The following is a 13,729-nucleotide window of genomic DNA, read 5'->3' as shown; positions in this document are numbered from 1 at the left end:
CCTCCCTCTCGAAACACTTGCCAAGTTTCAGTTCTAAAAGGAAGGCACGCTTTGCCAATTATTCTTGCTCAAAATATTCAAATCTTACTGAGGTGCTATTTTTAACCAAGTCTGTTTTTATAGTGTTGAATTTAGGACCAGACTCTCTGCAGCACCTGAGATAGGACACCAAATAGGAGTCTCCCTTGTTTTGCATATGAACAACTCTGCATTTAGGGTGGCGTCCAATGTTTATTGCTTTATGCTGCTCACTTGGAACTTGGTATAAATTGTAGCCCTTATTACGTGTTACATGAGCAACTTAAATATTTACTGATTTCTGAAGTTCGCGGAAAAAAACTGAACACAAGCATTACGGCAAACACATTAAAAAGAAAAAAAACAAAAGAGGTTTTTCTTCAGCATAACATGCCCCCTAAAAATTAATTAAGGTTACTAAATGTAGGAAAAAAAATAGGTCACTGAAATACAAAAATAATAAAAACTACATTTTAAGGGGGGGGGGAAAGAACTAAGATTTTATTTGCTTAAAAACTACAAATGTGCAGTGAATGTCTTTAGCTTTAGTTTTAAGACCGCTAGCCTGAGGAGGCTTTAGTGCATCCATTTATTGAAGATCCAGATATCTACATGCATTATGGACAAAGGTGTTGGGCCACAATTCAGGTGTTTTCAGTCCCATTGCCTCAGGATTATATAATAAGAAAATAAATATATACAAAAACTCAAGCACCTAGCTGTTCAGTCTGGCTTTACAGCATTTGTGAAAGATTGGGTCATTCTAAAGAGCTCACAGGTCATGGGTCTGTGATAGCATGCCACCGCTACAATACGTCAGTTTGTGAAATTTCTTCCCTCCTAGATATTCAACAAGCAGCTGTAAGTGTTGTTACTGCAACTAAACAGCAGACCAAATAAAGTTATTAGACAGGATCTCTGAGTGTTAAAGCACACAGTTACTGTGCAACATGAGTATAAATATCTATAAATGTAAGAGTTGTTTGCCGTATAATACTAGTATTTTAGAAAATAACCAGAACATTTTTGTTTCTATTTTATTCTGATAAAGTCAGAAAGTAGAAGAATGCTGCAGCATCAACTCTGCAAAGGGTCACATAATTCGTGCAGCCACAGAATTAGAACGAATAAAACATGTGGTGGGTGGAAAAAATGTATCTATAAACAAATAATAAATATAACAAATAAGAACCTGCTGACTCATCGAAATATGTACAAGGGCAATCCCAAAAGTAACATCTCCAAAGCAGTGGGGAAACTGTTTGTACGGCTGTTTGCCACACTGTTGTGGTTGGTGCTTTCTCCATTCCGAAACAAGCATGCACGACTTCGCTGGGATTCTCAATCTTGGCTTGGCAGCCCTTGAAAATGGAGCTCCCGTTGAACGCTACCGCCAAGTGTGAGGTTCGCGCAGTTATTCCACTTTTGAACGCAAAAGGCATTAAACCGGTTGAAATTCAACGCTAACTGACGAAAGTGTACGGACAGCCGTGCATGGATGTCAAAAACGTTCACAAGTGGTCTAGTGACTACCACCTGTTCCCTAAGTTGAAAGAACATTTGTCCCGTAGACGATTCTACTCCGATGAAGAAGTGACAGATTCAACGCTTCCTGAAGGACATGGCAGCGAGCTGGTATGACACAGGCCTTCTAAAACTGCCGCAGCGTCTACAAAAATGCATCCACCAAAAAGGTGAAAATTATTTTTTAACCTTTAAAATGATGTAAATATTATAGAAAATAAACAGTTGTTTGTATTTCTAAAAAAACGGGAGACCTTACTTTTGGGATTGCCCTCGTAGTTGTTAATACCAAAGTGCCAAAATCTGATAACTTCAAGCATTCAAGCAACACAGAAATAAATTTAAAAAAAGCTCATATGAGACTACTGAGGAGTACTTGAATTACTTGAATTCACTCCACTGAACAACAGGACAGAAACAGACTGTTTAAAAAAATAAACAATTCCAATTTTTATTCCTGCCACCTGGTTTGTTTGGGCAGTTTCACTTATCTACTATTCCACTCAATCCATGATGAACATTTGACTGCTTCATGCCAAAACGTCAACTGACTGCTTGATTTATTTTACATATATATGTTGGACAGGTGAGAACAACATGACTTTAGCTGTATTTCAGTCCTATTTCAGGTGGTAGCGCTGTAGTTTCAGACATTACCTGACTGAGGAAATCAAAGTTACATTCATGTTATTTCCACAGCTGAAAAAGCACCGTGTATAGTCCTTTAAACCATTATTCAATGTCATTTTAGCCAAAGTGGACAAAACCTTTTTTCAAGCAGAAAGTATGGAATTAGCTGACAAACACATTATTACATGTAGCCTTGTTTAACTGTAAATCCATGTTTTGTTTTGTTTATGTTTTTTCTTCCTGAGTGTGATGACAGTTTACTTGAGGACAACTAGAAATTGGAGTTTCATTGCTAAGATTTTGGATTATGTCTCCTTACCGAGGGTGTTATAGATTCCATCAGCCTCCTCCTTCACCTGCTCGTCCAGACGCTCCATATTCTGCACCAGCAGGGCAACCACCTGACCCTCCAACTACAGACACACAAAGATGAAATTCAAGTCACGGTTCTAAAACAATTTTGCCAAAGGTCATATACAACTTTATCAGACTTTTGGAGAAACAATTTTTCATCTTTTAAAGGTTTTGGTGAAAGGTAACATAGCAGAGACAATATTTTTTCATGTTCTAGAAACACTCCCACCCTTGCACTTTGTTGGAGGTCTGTCAGATGATTGTGTCTACCCTGTCTGAAAACAAAATTATAGTCTCAATCTCAAAAAAAAAAGAAGAGAAAAGATGTATATAGACTATCCAGGGATAACAGAGAGATGGTTCACTTTTAAGACTTGTCTTTGCAGAAGACGCTTGCTTCCTGTTGGAGCCTCTCTGACGATGTCCGAATGTTATCAGTCAAGTCAAGATTGGAGACTCATAACCACACAAAGCTTGCAAGGTGCCAGCGGGCTGGATAAATGTACTCTTATAGATGAAAGAAGACAGTCAACACAGATTTATGAGCCACTGGAGACCACCGTGGATCATTTTGATTTATCTTACCAAGGATGCCACCTGGCCTTCAGGCAGCAAGGACAGAGGAGCCGAGGGCATTACAGCAAAGAGGACAGACAAATGGATTCAACCAACCTTTGCTGCCCTGAAACGGTTTCCCTTGGAAGTAGCTGTAAAGAAGAGTGAGGTTTATGGGCGCTCCATTGCATGGTAAATGGACTGCATTTATAAAATTCCTTCATTCTGCGAGCCCTGCACAGCTACCCGAGTCACTATCATATAAGAAGCCAGCTCACAAACACACACAAAAGCCAGTTTTGTCAGCAATTTCTGATGTTTATCCTGCTTCATCTACAGTTCTTCCTATCACACACCAATATAACTAAGATAGAGGCCTCGGATATGTGTTCTTAACTTGACTGTGTCAGTTATTTAGAACACAAACAGTATTTCAACATATTATACTTACACAGAAAGTAACATTAATATTCTGTTCTGTGTTTGTAAGACCATTTCAGAGAAAGACCCCATGGGCAACACCACAGAAACCATCTATACATCCAAACATTCAATAAAATGAATACATTTCATTAATTATTTACAGTGGCACATGCTATTAAGGAGAGGTAGGGAGATGAGCTGAGGAATTTGACAACTACACGACAGCGTTAGGCCAAAGGAAGGCAGTTCTTGTGAGGTATTGTGGTATGCAGTCGCCATTATGTCTACAGAAAGGACAACAAGCCCAAGGCTTACTATACAGACCAACAGCACAATAACACAACTGCTGAAAACCTTAATGAGGGCCACAACTGACAAATGTGCAAACCATTCATTGCTGCTTGCTACATAAAGAGCTGTGTCTGCTGGTGACATTGCACACTAAAAATTCGTGTCTACCTCTTAATGTGCCTGCAAAGAGGAAGGTTAGCATGAGAACCAGAAACAGAGCAGGTTGGTGTGGTCCAATGAAACCGGTTCTTTCAGGGATGTCAATCAGGAGGTCTGGGTCCCAGAATCGGTCCAGGAAAGACTCCCATCCAACCCACTCAGACAACTTTGGAAAATTTGAGCTTTAAAGTTTTTTGTGCAGATAAAGACCTCCACCATGGCCACTAATACTATGCCAAAAGTAATTAAGTAATAGATAAACAAAAATAAATGGCAAAAGTTCCTGTTTTTTTCCCACTATCTACTGTATAATTGTTTTGTTTAAATATATCACAGTGAAAGAAAATTTTGTGTGAATTAACAGAAACCATCTGTTTTATAATCACAGGACAATTTGAGCTGAGCTACCAGAACCTAATCTGTCATTTTTCTGAAATTACACAATTTTTTACATTTTGAGCCCAAAGAGTTCTTCTGACAGATTTCTTCATTTACTACAGCAACATTTGTTTATCATATTAAAAAACAGAGACCTACTGTTACAAATACACTTCCATTCATATAATTAGATATCACAGGGATTGAATGTGCAGTTAAACACAGATAGAAAGAGGATTTTCACTGGTCCGGCTTATGTGATATCCCCACATTCTGCTGCTGGTACTGTGTTTACTGGGCTTGCAAAATGCATTAAAGGAAGAAGCTGAGCCAATGAAGGTACTTTAATATTATGAGTAATGTTCTGCAGTGATCTCATTGAATAGAACAGGATGATGCTACCAACTATACTGCAGAAATTGTTCAAAGAGCACAACCAAAGATCCATGGTGCTGGTTTCACCTATAAAATCCAATCTACCATCTATAGAAAGTGCTAAAAATCCACAGAGGTCATCCCTCCATCCAACTATCCTTTTCGGCTTATCCGGGGCCAGGTTGTGGGGGCAGCAGCCCAAGCAGAGAAGTCCAAACTTCCCTCACTCCAGCCACCCCCTTCGGCTTGGCCGGGGGGACACCAAGGTGTTCCCAGGCCAGCCGAGAGATATAATCTCTCCAGCGTGTCCTCAGTCTGCGCTGGGGCCTCCTCCCGGTGGGACATGCCTGGAACACCTCACCCAGGAGGCGCCCAGGAGGCATCCTTGTCAGATGCCTGAACCACCTCAACTGGCTCCTTTCGATGTGAAGGAGCAGTGGCTCTACTCTGAACCCCTTCCGGATGGCCGGACTTCTCACCCTTTCTCTAGGGGAGAGGCCAGCCACCCTTCAGAGGAAGCCCATTTCCGCCACTTGTATCCGCGATGTTGTTCTTTCGGTCACTACCCACAGCTCGTGACCATAGGTGAGGGTAGGGACGTAGATCAACAAGTAAATTGAGAGCTTTGCTTTCACACTCAGCTCTCTCTTCACCACAACAGACTGGCACAGCGTCTGTTAATCTCCTGCTCCCTTCTCCTGTCACTTTTTAAGTCCATACCAGGTAAATGAATAAACTTGAATTAGCTAACATAGATACTTAAAAAACAACAACAACAATAACAACACAGGTCTGGTGTTAGCATCTTGTTCACATCAGAAACAGTGCTATCCTCGTGAAGTTGCACTGAATTTATCAGTATGTACAAAATGCCACGCGGACGTGTAAAATATTGGGATCAAACTACTCAAAAACTCCCACGACTCCCAACCAAAGTTGTCAAGTGTAGCAGAGAAAAAAAGTCAACTGATTCTCTTATGAAGTGTCACAGTGACAGGTGTGAAGAAACACAGGCATGCATTTCTTTTCTCCATCATGGCTTTACCCGCATATTATTGTAATTTGACCTTTGTCTGTGTCGATCTAAATGTCAAAAAACATAATGGGCTATCAAGAATCACGACACTCTAATATTTATGAAAGCCAGGCAACACGACAGGCTGAACTAGAAAAGGAAAAAAAAGGAACGAGGGGGCTAAATATACAGAAATGGAGAGACAGGGAGAGATCATCAACGGTGAAGTGATGCCAACACACACAGCCGGAGGGTGACAAAGAAAACAGAACGAAAAAGAAAGAGTGGGAGAGTCGATGCTATAATTATGCTGATCAAACCACATACTGAAATCCATTTTTTCCTCTTGACTGAGTTCTTGTCATGTTGCTAATCCCATCATGTTTTTTTAACTGTCACAGCTCACCGCTGAGAGATAATTAAAAAGACTTTAAATAAATAAATCAACAGGTAACTTCAGACATTTGTGCCCCTGTAAATGACACTGGCAGCTTTACTAAGAACTAATGTTTGTGGATTTGTTTCCCCTTTGGAGTTATTTTAATACAACGCTTTTTATTAGAATTATTTTAATTTAATGTAATTTGTGTTTCAAACCACACACAAAGAAGACAAAACCAAAAACCATGAATGCTTCTAAGTGAGACTAAACTGAAACTTTGCTTTTGATTCATTAACAAAGACTAAGCAATCAATTTCTCTCCACCAGAGCCAAGAAGCTTAAATACTAACTCCAAACAGTGCTGCTTCATCAATATCATCAGAGACTCATGAAACTTTTGTACTCACCAGAGCATCTATGAGTACCTCAGCACCATCCTCGCTCTCATGAAGTGTGTCAATATCTGTCAGCTCCTGCAGCAGGTCCACCACGGCTATGGCGACATGTGGCTCAGGCTCAGGCCAATAATAATACTCCATACTTGATTTAACTCTGCAATCCTATAATACTGTAGAAGTAAAATCAATGCTTTCTCTTTTCCTCTAAAAGCCAGGCGACTACTTTACCCACAATGCAAATTCATCACCCAGTTTGGTCTATATTTTTGGTTTGTTGCTGGGAGATGCATCTTGAGTACCAGTGCCTTCACTGAAGGTATTTTAATGGCTACAGTAATATTTATTTTGTGTATTTTTAAGGGTTTATGCATTTACTCCAATATGGTTTTGAATCTGAAATATGACTCACTTAGTAAATTGTATTTTGTTACAGTTTTAATGTAAAAGCAAGTTTATAGTAAAAAAAACAACAACAAGCTTTGTGTGCAACAAATTCAATAAAAGGTTGACACATCTTTACTCTCTTAGCTCACATTCATTGTTCTTATCCTGTCCTTGGTTCTTTGTACTAGCTACGTTTACAACAGTAAACTTCTATGATACAGGGAACAAGTTTAAAGACCAATGTTATGTAACAAAATGTTCAATAGAGAGAGGTGATCTGAATCAATCTCAACGTGAAAGGATATCAGTATTTTCATGACTGAGGAGGCCCAGTAGTGAGTGGACGGCGTTCAGCTCCACCAGCAGGTGGTAGAGATCTGGCATCGTAGCAATCACATGCATTTCCTGGATAATGTCATTCAGATCAAGCTCCGACTCCATGAACCTAGTTTAATAACACAAATCAGAAGTTTTGCATTATAAGTTTGATCATAATGACAGTGTTTCTTAGAAATGCTGAGACCCTCTTTTTTTCTTTAGATCCACTGAAGTCCACATATAGTTTTGTTTGTTGGAATAAAGTCAAACAAGACTTTATTAATCTGTCTGTAATAGGCTTACTTTTCTGGATTGTCTGGAAACTTAATCCTTAGTTCCTGGTTTTTGTATGACCTCTTCTCAAAGGTCAGGATCATTTTCTTCACTGAGCTCTCATCGACCAGTTCTGCCTGTTTGATTAGCACAGGGGAAAGGGAGCAAAAAGATGGAGAAGGGAAGACGGGGAGTAAAAGGGAAAAATAAAATTATTAAAGCAACTGCTGCCATAACAACAAAGAGACTGTAGGGTCACCTTAATCATGTGATTGAAGCAAATTGTGCAGACATTTTGTTCAATCAGAAGGAATGCATCTGAGTGAAAAGAGAATGTGTTTGACCTCCTGATGGATTATAAACCTCCGCAGTGCTGGACAGATAACAATGTAGAATAAAACAACCTTTCCTGGAACTTATTTTTATGCTGTTTCACCATGTTAGGTGTTTCAATTCAAGTCTCACTCTCTCCAAGTTTCTTGAAAGATCCAAGATTAACTGGGTGATTCAGGACAGCAGATCCTGGTTATAGTAATCTAGTTTTGTTTGGTTTGTCAAAGCCATAAGAGCATTAGACCCTGCAGACTGACTGCACACCCAGTGTGGTCACTGAATATGGGACCAGCAATACTGGCAAGACTGGCAACTTTGTGATTGGAGGATTGATGTATGGGAAGTTTGAACCCCAGTGGAGCAAGAGGACCTCTCAAAGAGCTTTCAGGAATAAACCATTTTGCAATTCCTTTTTTTAAAGCAGAAACCTGGATAGAAATCAACCAGAAAGATTAATGAACAATACGAAACTGAAAGGGAAATTTGGGCAGGGAAACCAGTGGGGAATCACAGAAAACTATGAAAAAGGAAAGTGAAAAGTGGCTATAAAAAGCTTTGTGTGCCCACTACAATAATCATCTGACAGCTTATATCATTTATTGCTTATTATTCTAAGCTGGTACTGCAGACTAAGCAGCTTGGAACAAAAATAAAAAATACAAAGACACTTTATAAATGGACGTTTACTTTTGTTTTTTTAATTAACCGACTTTAACAGGTCACAGAACAATAAACAGACATGACCGCAGTGGCCAAGTCTCGTTTAATGGCGTGACTTTAAATGATGTAAAAAGAGGGATCTCTTAATCAGACCCAAAGGCAGGATGCAGCAGTAGTGAAGAGGAGAATTTGAGTTAGTGGCAGCACCATCAAATCTCACATTTGTCTTCAACAAAGGAGTGTGAATTATTTCCTCCTGACTAAAGCAGAGATTGCCTAAAAGAAATTAGTCAGCTTTGTCATTTAACACTGTATTCCATTTGAATTAAATTGCTCTTTTATATTATCAATGCACCATTCACAAAGAATGCCAATGCATTTAAGTCTGTTGTTTGTGTTGTTTACAGGAAACAAACACGCTCTTGAGTAAGTCTGACTTAATAGATGTGCTCCCACGTGTTAAAGAAACTGAACTTTTGTCTATTTAATGTTGTCAATCTTAATCTGTTCTAATTACTCCACCGACACAGATGTCACAGGTAGTTACATTTAGACACAATGCATGCAGAGTATACCAACAAATAACATCTAATAAGTCTGATTCGGTATAAATCTGGCTGAAACATTTTTAATCATAGCATGTTTGTGTTTGTTTTAGTAGCGTTTGTGTAAATCTATCTGAATTTGCTAATATGGCTTATGTCCTGATGAAGCATGCTAGTATGGTGAAAGCTGTTTAAAGATTGCCATGCAAACTATGAACTCAAAACATATGAGAATAAAGGAACATATTTAATTTTCATGATCTTTGTCACATTTCTTCATTTTTCATCACCCAAAGAAACCAGAGTAACAACTCAATTATATATAATAATATAATATATATAATATAAATATAATAATAATATAATAATAACATAACAATTACAATAACCCACCTCGGGTTCTTCTGCATCCTGGTCCATCAGCTTTTCCAGGATTATCTTCTTGTCCCCTATGAGCTCCTCAGTCTCCCTCATCTCAGCACCTCCTTCTGCTCCTGCCACCTCCCTGTATCTGGCCAGCTCTCTAGCACTCATCCCTTTCAGCTGCTTCCCTCCTCTGGAGTCTTCATCTCCTCCTGCTCCTCCATCCTCTTCGCCCCTGGGACGCTTTGCTCCCCTATCAGGCTGCAACAAGAAAAGGGATCATTAAATGTGTGTACAGGGATTTACTCTATAAGATGAATATATGAAAAAGTGTTGGGAGAGCCCAAAATTATGTGGTTGCTTGTTTTCAGCAAGGTGGCATTTAATGAGATTAAAAACAATCAATGAAATACACCATTATAGCACCTGACTAGGTCATATCTGGCGCAACTATAGAAAAGTCAATCTAGAAATACTCAATCATGACTTTTCAAATGAATTTAAAAAAAAGAAGCACATATAATTTTATCAAGTTAATCGAAGCAGCTGTCAAACAACTAATCTAAGAAAACTGATGGCATTAAAAAAAAAAGTTGCAACTAAACAGTGAGCCTAAGTAGAAGACGAGATTTTACTGAAATACAGATTTATGAAATGGGACATATAATGGCGATTTGCATATTTGATGCAAATACTGGGTGAAGTCGATTTCTCGTACGTATGCCTTGTATGATAAACGAAACTGTTCAGGTACACATTTGTTTCGACATTAACATATAGAAGACCGAATCTAACTGACGAAAGAATCCCAAAGATTCAAAATGCTTTGCTAGGCATAACTAGTTTTAAACAGATGTATCTCAGGGAAGTCCGCAAAGTTTCCCCGCTCTTGATGTGCTGCTGCGAGATAGCTAACAGACTTAGCAAACGGGCTAACTGCTAGCGTTAGTAAACACGGACTTGAGATCCAAAGTTGTTTTCTTTTCGCGCAAGCGTCACTCAGTTCTAATTGACTGATCATTAAACAAGGACGCAAACAAAGTAGGCTAAATAAAAGTCTACATGCTCACACACATTAAACTGTTAGCGTTTATTTACAACCCAATGAATGAGATAAGTTACTGTTAGCTTAGTTAGCTCTCACACACATTATCAGGAGTGAAACGTCTACCTGATAGTTCAGGAGCTCTCCGACGTCCATTTGTCCAGGATACAAGTCTCAGCTTTCTTATAATTTTATTTCAAAGTTGAAAAAGCGCTCTCACAGTTTAAGTAGACAGCTATTCCGCTAACTACAAGCTCCCTGCATACACATGCCTGCCGTAAAACAGTCTTCACTCATTGCCGTAGCAACGAATTGTCGTAAACGTTGACGTTGCATGAGCAGAGTTTTCAACCATCTTCGTAAAGTGTCGGAGCGATTATTTGGACAGGGATTTTGATTATTTTCAAAGTTACTGTCATCGTTACATCATCATCCATGCTGTTGCTGAATTCTCCCGTTGACTGGACTTCCATGTCTCTCCGTGCCTGTAGTGAACAATTGTACTAGGATTATTTGTATTCCGTTGTATCTGTGTTATTCATTTTCTCATAAGTGATTTAACCAAACTTGCAAATATAACTTAATTTGCTTAACAGTACAGCGGACAAACACTATTATAGACAACAATAATATTAAGAAATACTTTATTTTCCCCATATTTTTGAAATTCCAAGCAATGGTAAAGAAATACATAATATTTCTAAATCAGTAATAAAGGGGAAAAACCACCTTAAATATCAATAAAATGTTCAAATGAAAAAGCAGATCACTGTATGTCAGATATCTGAATTGCATTATAAAAGGTTGTTGCATCTTGTATGAAAGATTTCCTGTATCTGTTCTTGTGGCAGCGGAGCTGAATCAGTCTGTTGGCGGAAATTGTAAGCGGTGATGAAGTTGATCAGGGTTATGAATGACTGAAAATAGTTTTTTCAGTGATCACTTTTTAAATGTGTCCAGTTTGCAGCCAGTCACAGAGCCAACAGCGCACACCACAACCACCACAACTGGCTGATTAAAAATCTCCATCATTTTCTATCGGGAAGGTCTCAGCGTCCATAGGACATTGTTGTCTTGTATACAGCCTCTGTGTGGGTTTTCGAGGTCTGTGGTTAATCTGGACATCCAGGTACTTATATTCATCCACAATATCCACTCCCTCTCACTCTTTCTTACTCATGTTCAGAAGCAGATTATTTCTCCAAGACCATGCCACAAAATCATTCACTAGTGCTCTATACTCCTCCTTCTGCCCATGACTAATACATCCAATCACTCCAGTCACATGTGGTGGTCAACAGTTCTCAAGCTCTGATAATGTCGGCTTCTACTTCAACGCCAGTATCATATGCTGCCTTATACGTGAGCTGTAAATTTGACTCAGGTTAACAGACACGGGTCTGAAGAAACTTGGGGCTGATACCATCAGAGTTGGAGAAGTTAAAAGTATGGTTACTTTTAGGGCCCCTCCCCCTGCCCAAAAAGAATTCTGCAAATCAATGGCAGTGCTTGAAAGTTAGATCCTCTAAACAAGCAGTAACGGGAACACATTGATTGTATGTTATCATACAATTATAATTGTATGTTATAACACAATACAATAAATGAATTCATTATTATCAGGGTGTCCTAAAAAGTGACTACAAAGCTTCAGTTGATCCTAAATGCTACAGCAAGATTAAAGAGTCTTGCGTCATCAGGCCCTATCTTATCTTAAAGGCCTCATAATACCATTTCACACCAATAGAACATTTCTGGAGCTGGAGGCTTCTTATGATGTGCTGAGTGTTACTTCTTCACTCATCTCTTTTTACTCTCCATGTGTTTATATATTTATTTCAGTTACGTAGTTATTGATCATCTCTGGCTGTTTCTACACAGTGTGTCTTTTGTCCTGTCTCCCTCTCCTCACGTCCAGGTGGTTGCAGCAGATGGCTACCTCCCCCCTGAGCCTGTTTCTCCCAGAGGTTTTTTCCTGTTAAAAGGGAGTTTTTCCCTCCTACTGTCGCCAAGTGTTTGCTCATAGGTGGTCATTTGATTGTTGGGGGTTTCTCTCAATGATTGTAGGGTTTGCATAATAAAGAATCCCGAGGTGGGTGATTTAGTGCAATATGAATAAAATTAATTTGAAGTTGGATACAACATTCTAGAATATGCATTTAAAACATTAAACCTAAATTTTTTTCATTTTTATGGTTATGTCATTGTTCTGGTTTAGCAGAATATGTGTACATATGGATGCATTATTAATAAGCTACTTCATCCACCACTGATAATACATCTTGACAAAAATATGTTTCCCCTCCCAACAAAATCCTTTGGGCTCTGTTGCCAATGCTGAAATAAGCCCACTTAATAATACAACTAAATTACACATGACTGTTACCTCATCAGACCTCACAACATTGAATCCTGGTCTTATAGGCTCAATTTTGGTGCATTCATAACAGAAGATGCTTCATATGCCAAACTGTCCCACTGTTCCAGACAAGCAGAAAATCACCTTTTCAGTGAGCGTCATTGAGAAATGTATGAGTGCCGCATGGTGTAGAAGCCTCCTTTGCCACTCCAGTCTCTGGCCAGTGATCTGTGACAGTAGAGCAATAAAAACAACATTTAAAAGGAAGGCCACTGCCAGGCAGTCAAGCTTGACGTCCCACCAAACACGAGGGAAAATGCACTTGATCAAAGGCAAAAGAGAGAAAAGAGAATAAAAGGGAGCATGAGGGTGAAAAGAGGACTTTATATGGAAATCCCGGGGCTGGTGAGAGGCAGTTTCAGATGAATACAAAGCTTTGAATCAGGGACCTGGAGAAGGCTCTTTTTATGAGTTTGACAAATGAATTTGGGTTAAAAAAAAAGACAAAAAATAGATGATGAAAAAGTATTTATACTGATACTCCCAATCCCAATGCCTGTTTGTGGTTATTTACCAAGTATACAATAAGGTAAACGTCCAGGTGCATTATTAATATTTATATTGCTTACAGTTGTATAGTATGCATGTGAACAATGACAATGAGCCACATGCATCTTCTGATGACCGAAAGCTGGATGGTGAAAGACGAAGAATATAGTGACTATGGAGGTCATCAAAATGTGAAAAGTTCAAGAGAGCAGATATCTGAGCCATGAGTTAAATGTATAGTCATCTGGGACACAGGACATGATATGATTTGATCCAGCAAAGCAGACACACACAGTGTAAGGCACTTAAAATTAAAATTTTAAATAATTAAAGTTAACTTTTTTTTTTTATCACAGGGTCTTTTTCACACAAGTCACTGTAGAAAAACCAGCAGTTTA

At 38.9% G+C, this 13,729-nt stretch overlaps 1 protein-coding gene across 1 annotated transcript in view; it reads right to left on the bottom strand.

Moving 5' to 3' along the window:
• The window catches only part of ctnnbl1 (catenin, beta like 1), a 78,449-nt gene extending 67,684 nt beyond the window's left edge, over positions 1–10,765 (bottom strand). The window contains exons 1-6 of the mRNA XM_026153900.2: positions 10,550–10,765; positions 9,409–9,639; positions 7,508–7,614; positions 7,192–7,331; positions 6,512–6,609; positions 2,492–2,585 (exon numbers count right to left, since the gene is read on the bottom strand). Coding sequence (XP_026009685.1) covers positions 2,492–2,585; positions 6,512–6,609; positions 7,192–7,331; positions 7,508–7,614; positions 9,409–9,639; positions 10,550–10,579 — 700 coding nt within the window. The 5' untranslated portion in view covers positions 10,580–10,765. The remainder of the gene's footprint in view (positions 1–2,491; positions 2,586–6,511; positions 6,610–7,191; positions 7,332–7,507; positions 7,615–9,408; positions 9,640–10,549) is intronic.
• Between the last annotated feature and the right edge of the window lie 2,964 nt (positions 10,766–13,729).

Source organism: Astatotilapia calliptera, chromosome 20 (assembly GCF_964374335.1).
Source record: "Astatotilapia calliptera chromosome 20, fAstCal68.1, whole genome shotgun sequence".
Lineage (NCBI taxonomy): Eukaryota > Metazoa > Chordata > Actinopteri > Cichliformes > Cichlidae > Astatotilapia > Astatotilapia calliptera.
Note: the sequence above shows the minus strand (reverse complement) of the source record. Positions and strands in the feature narration are given on the sequence as shown.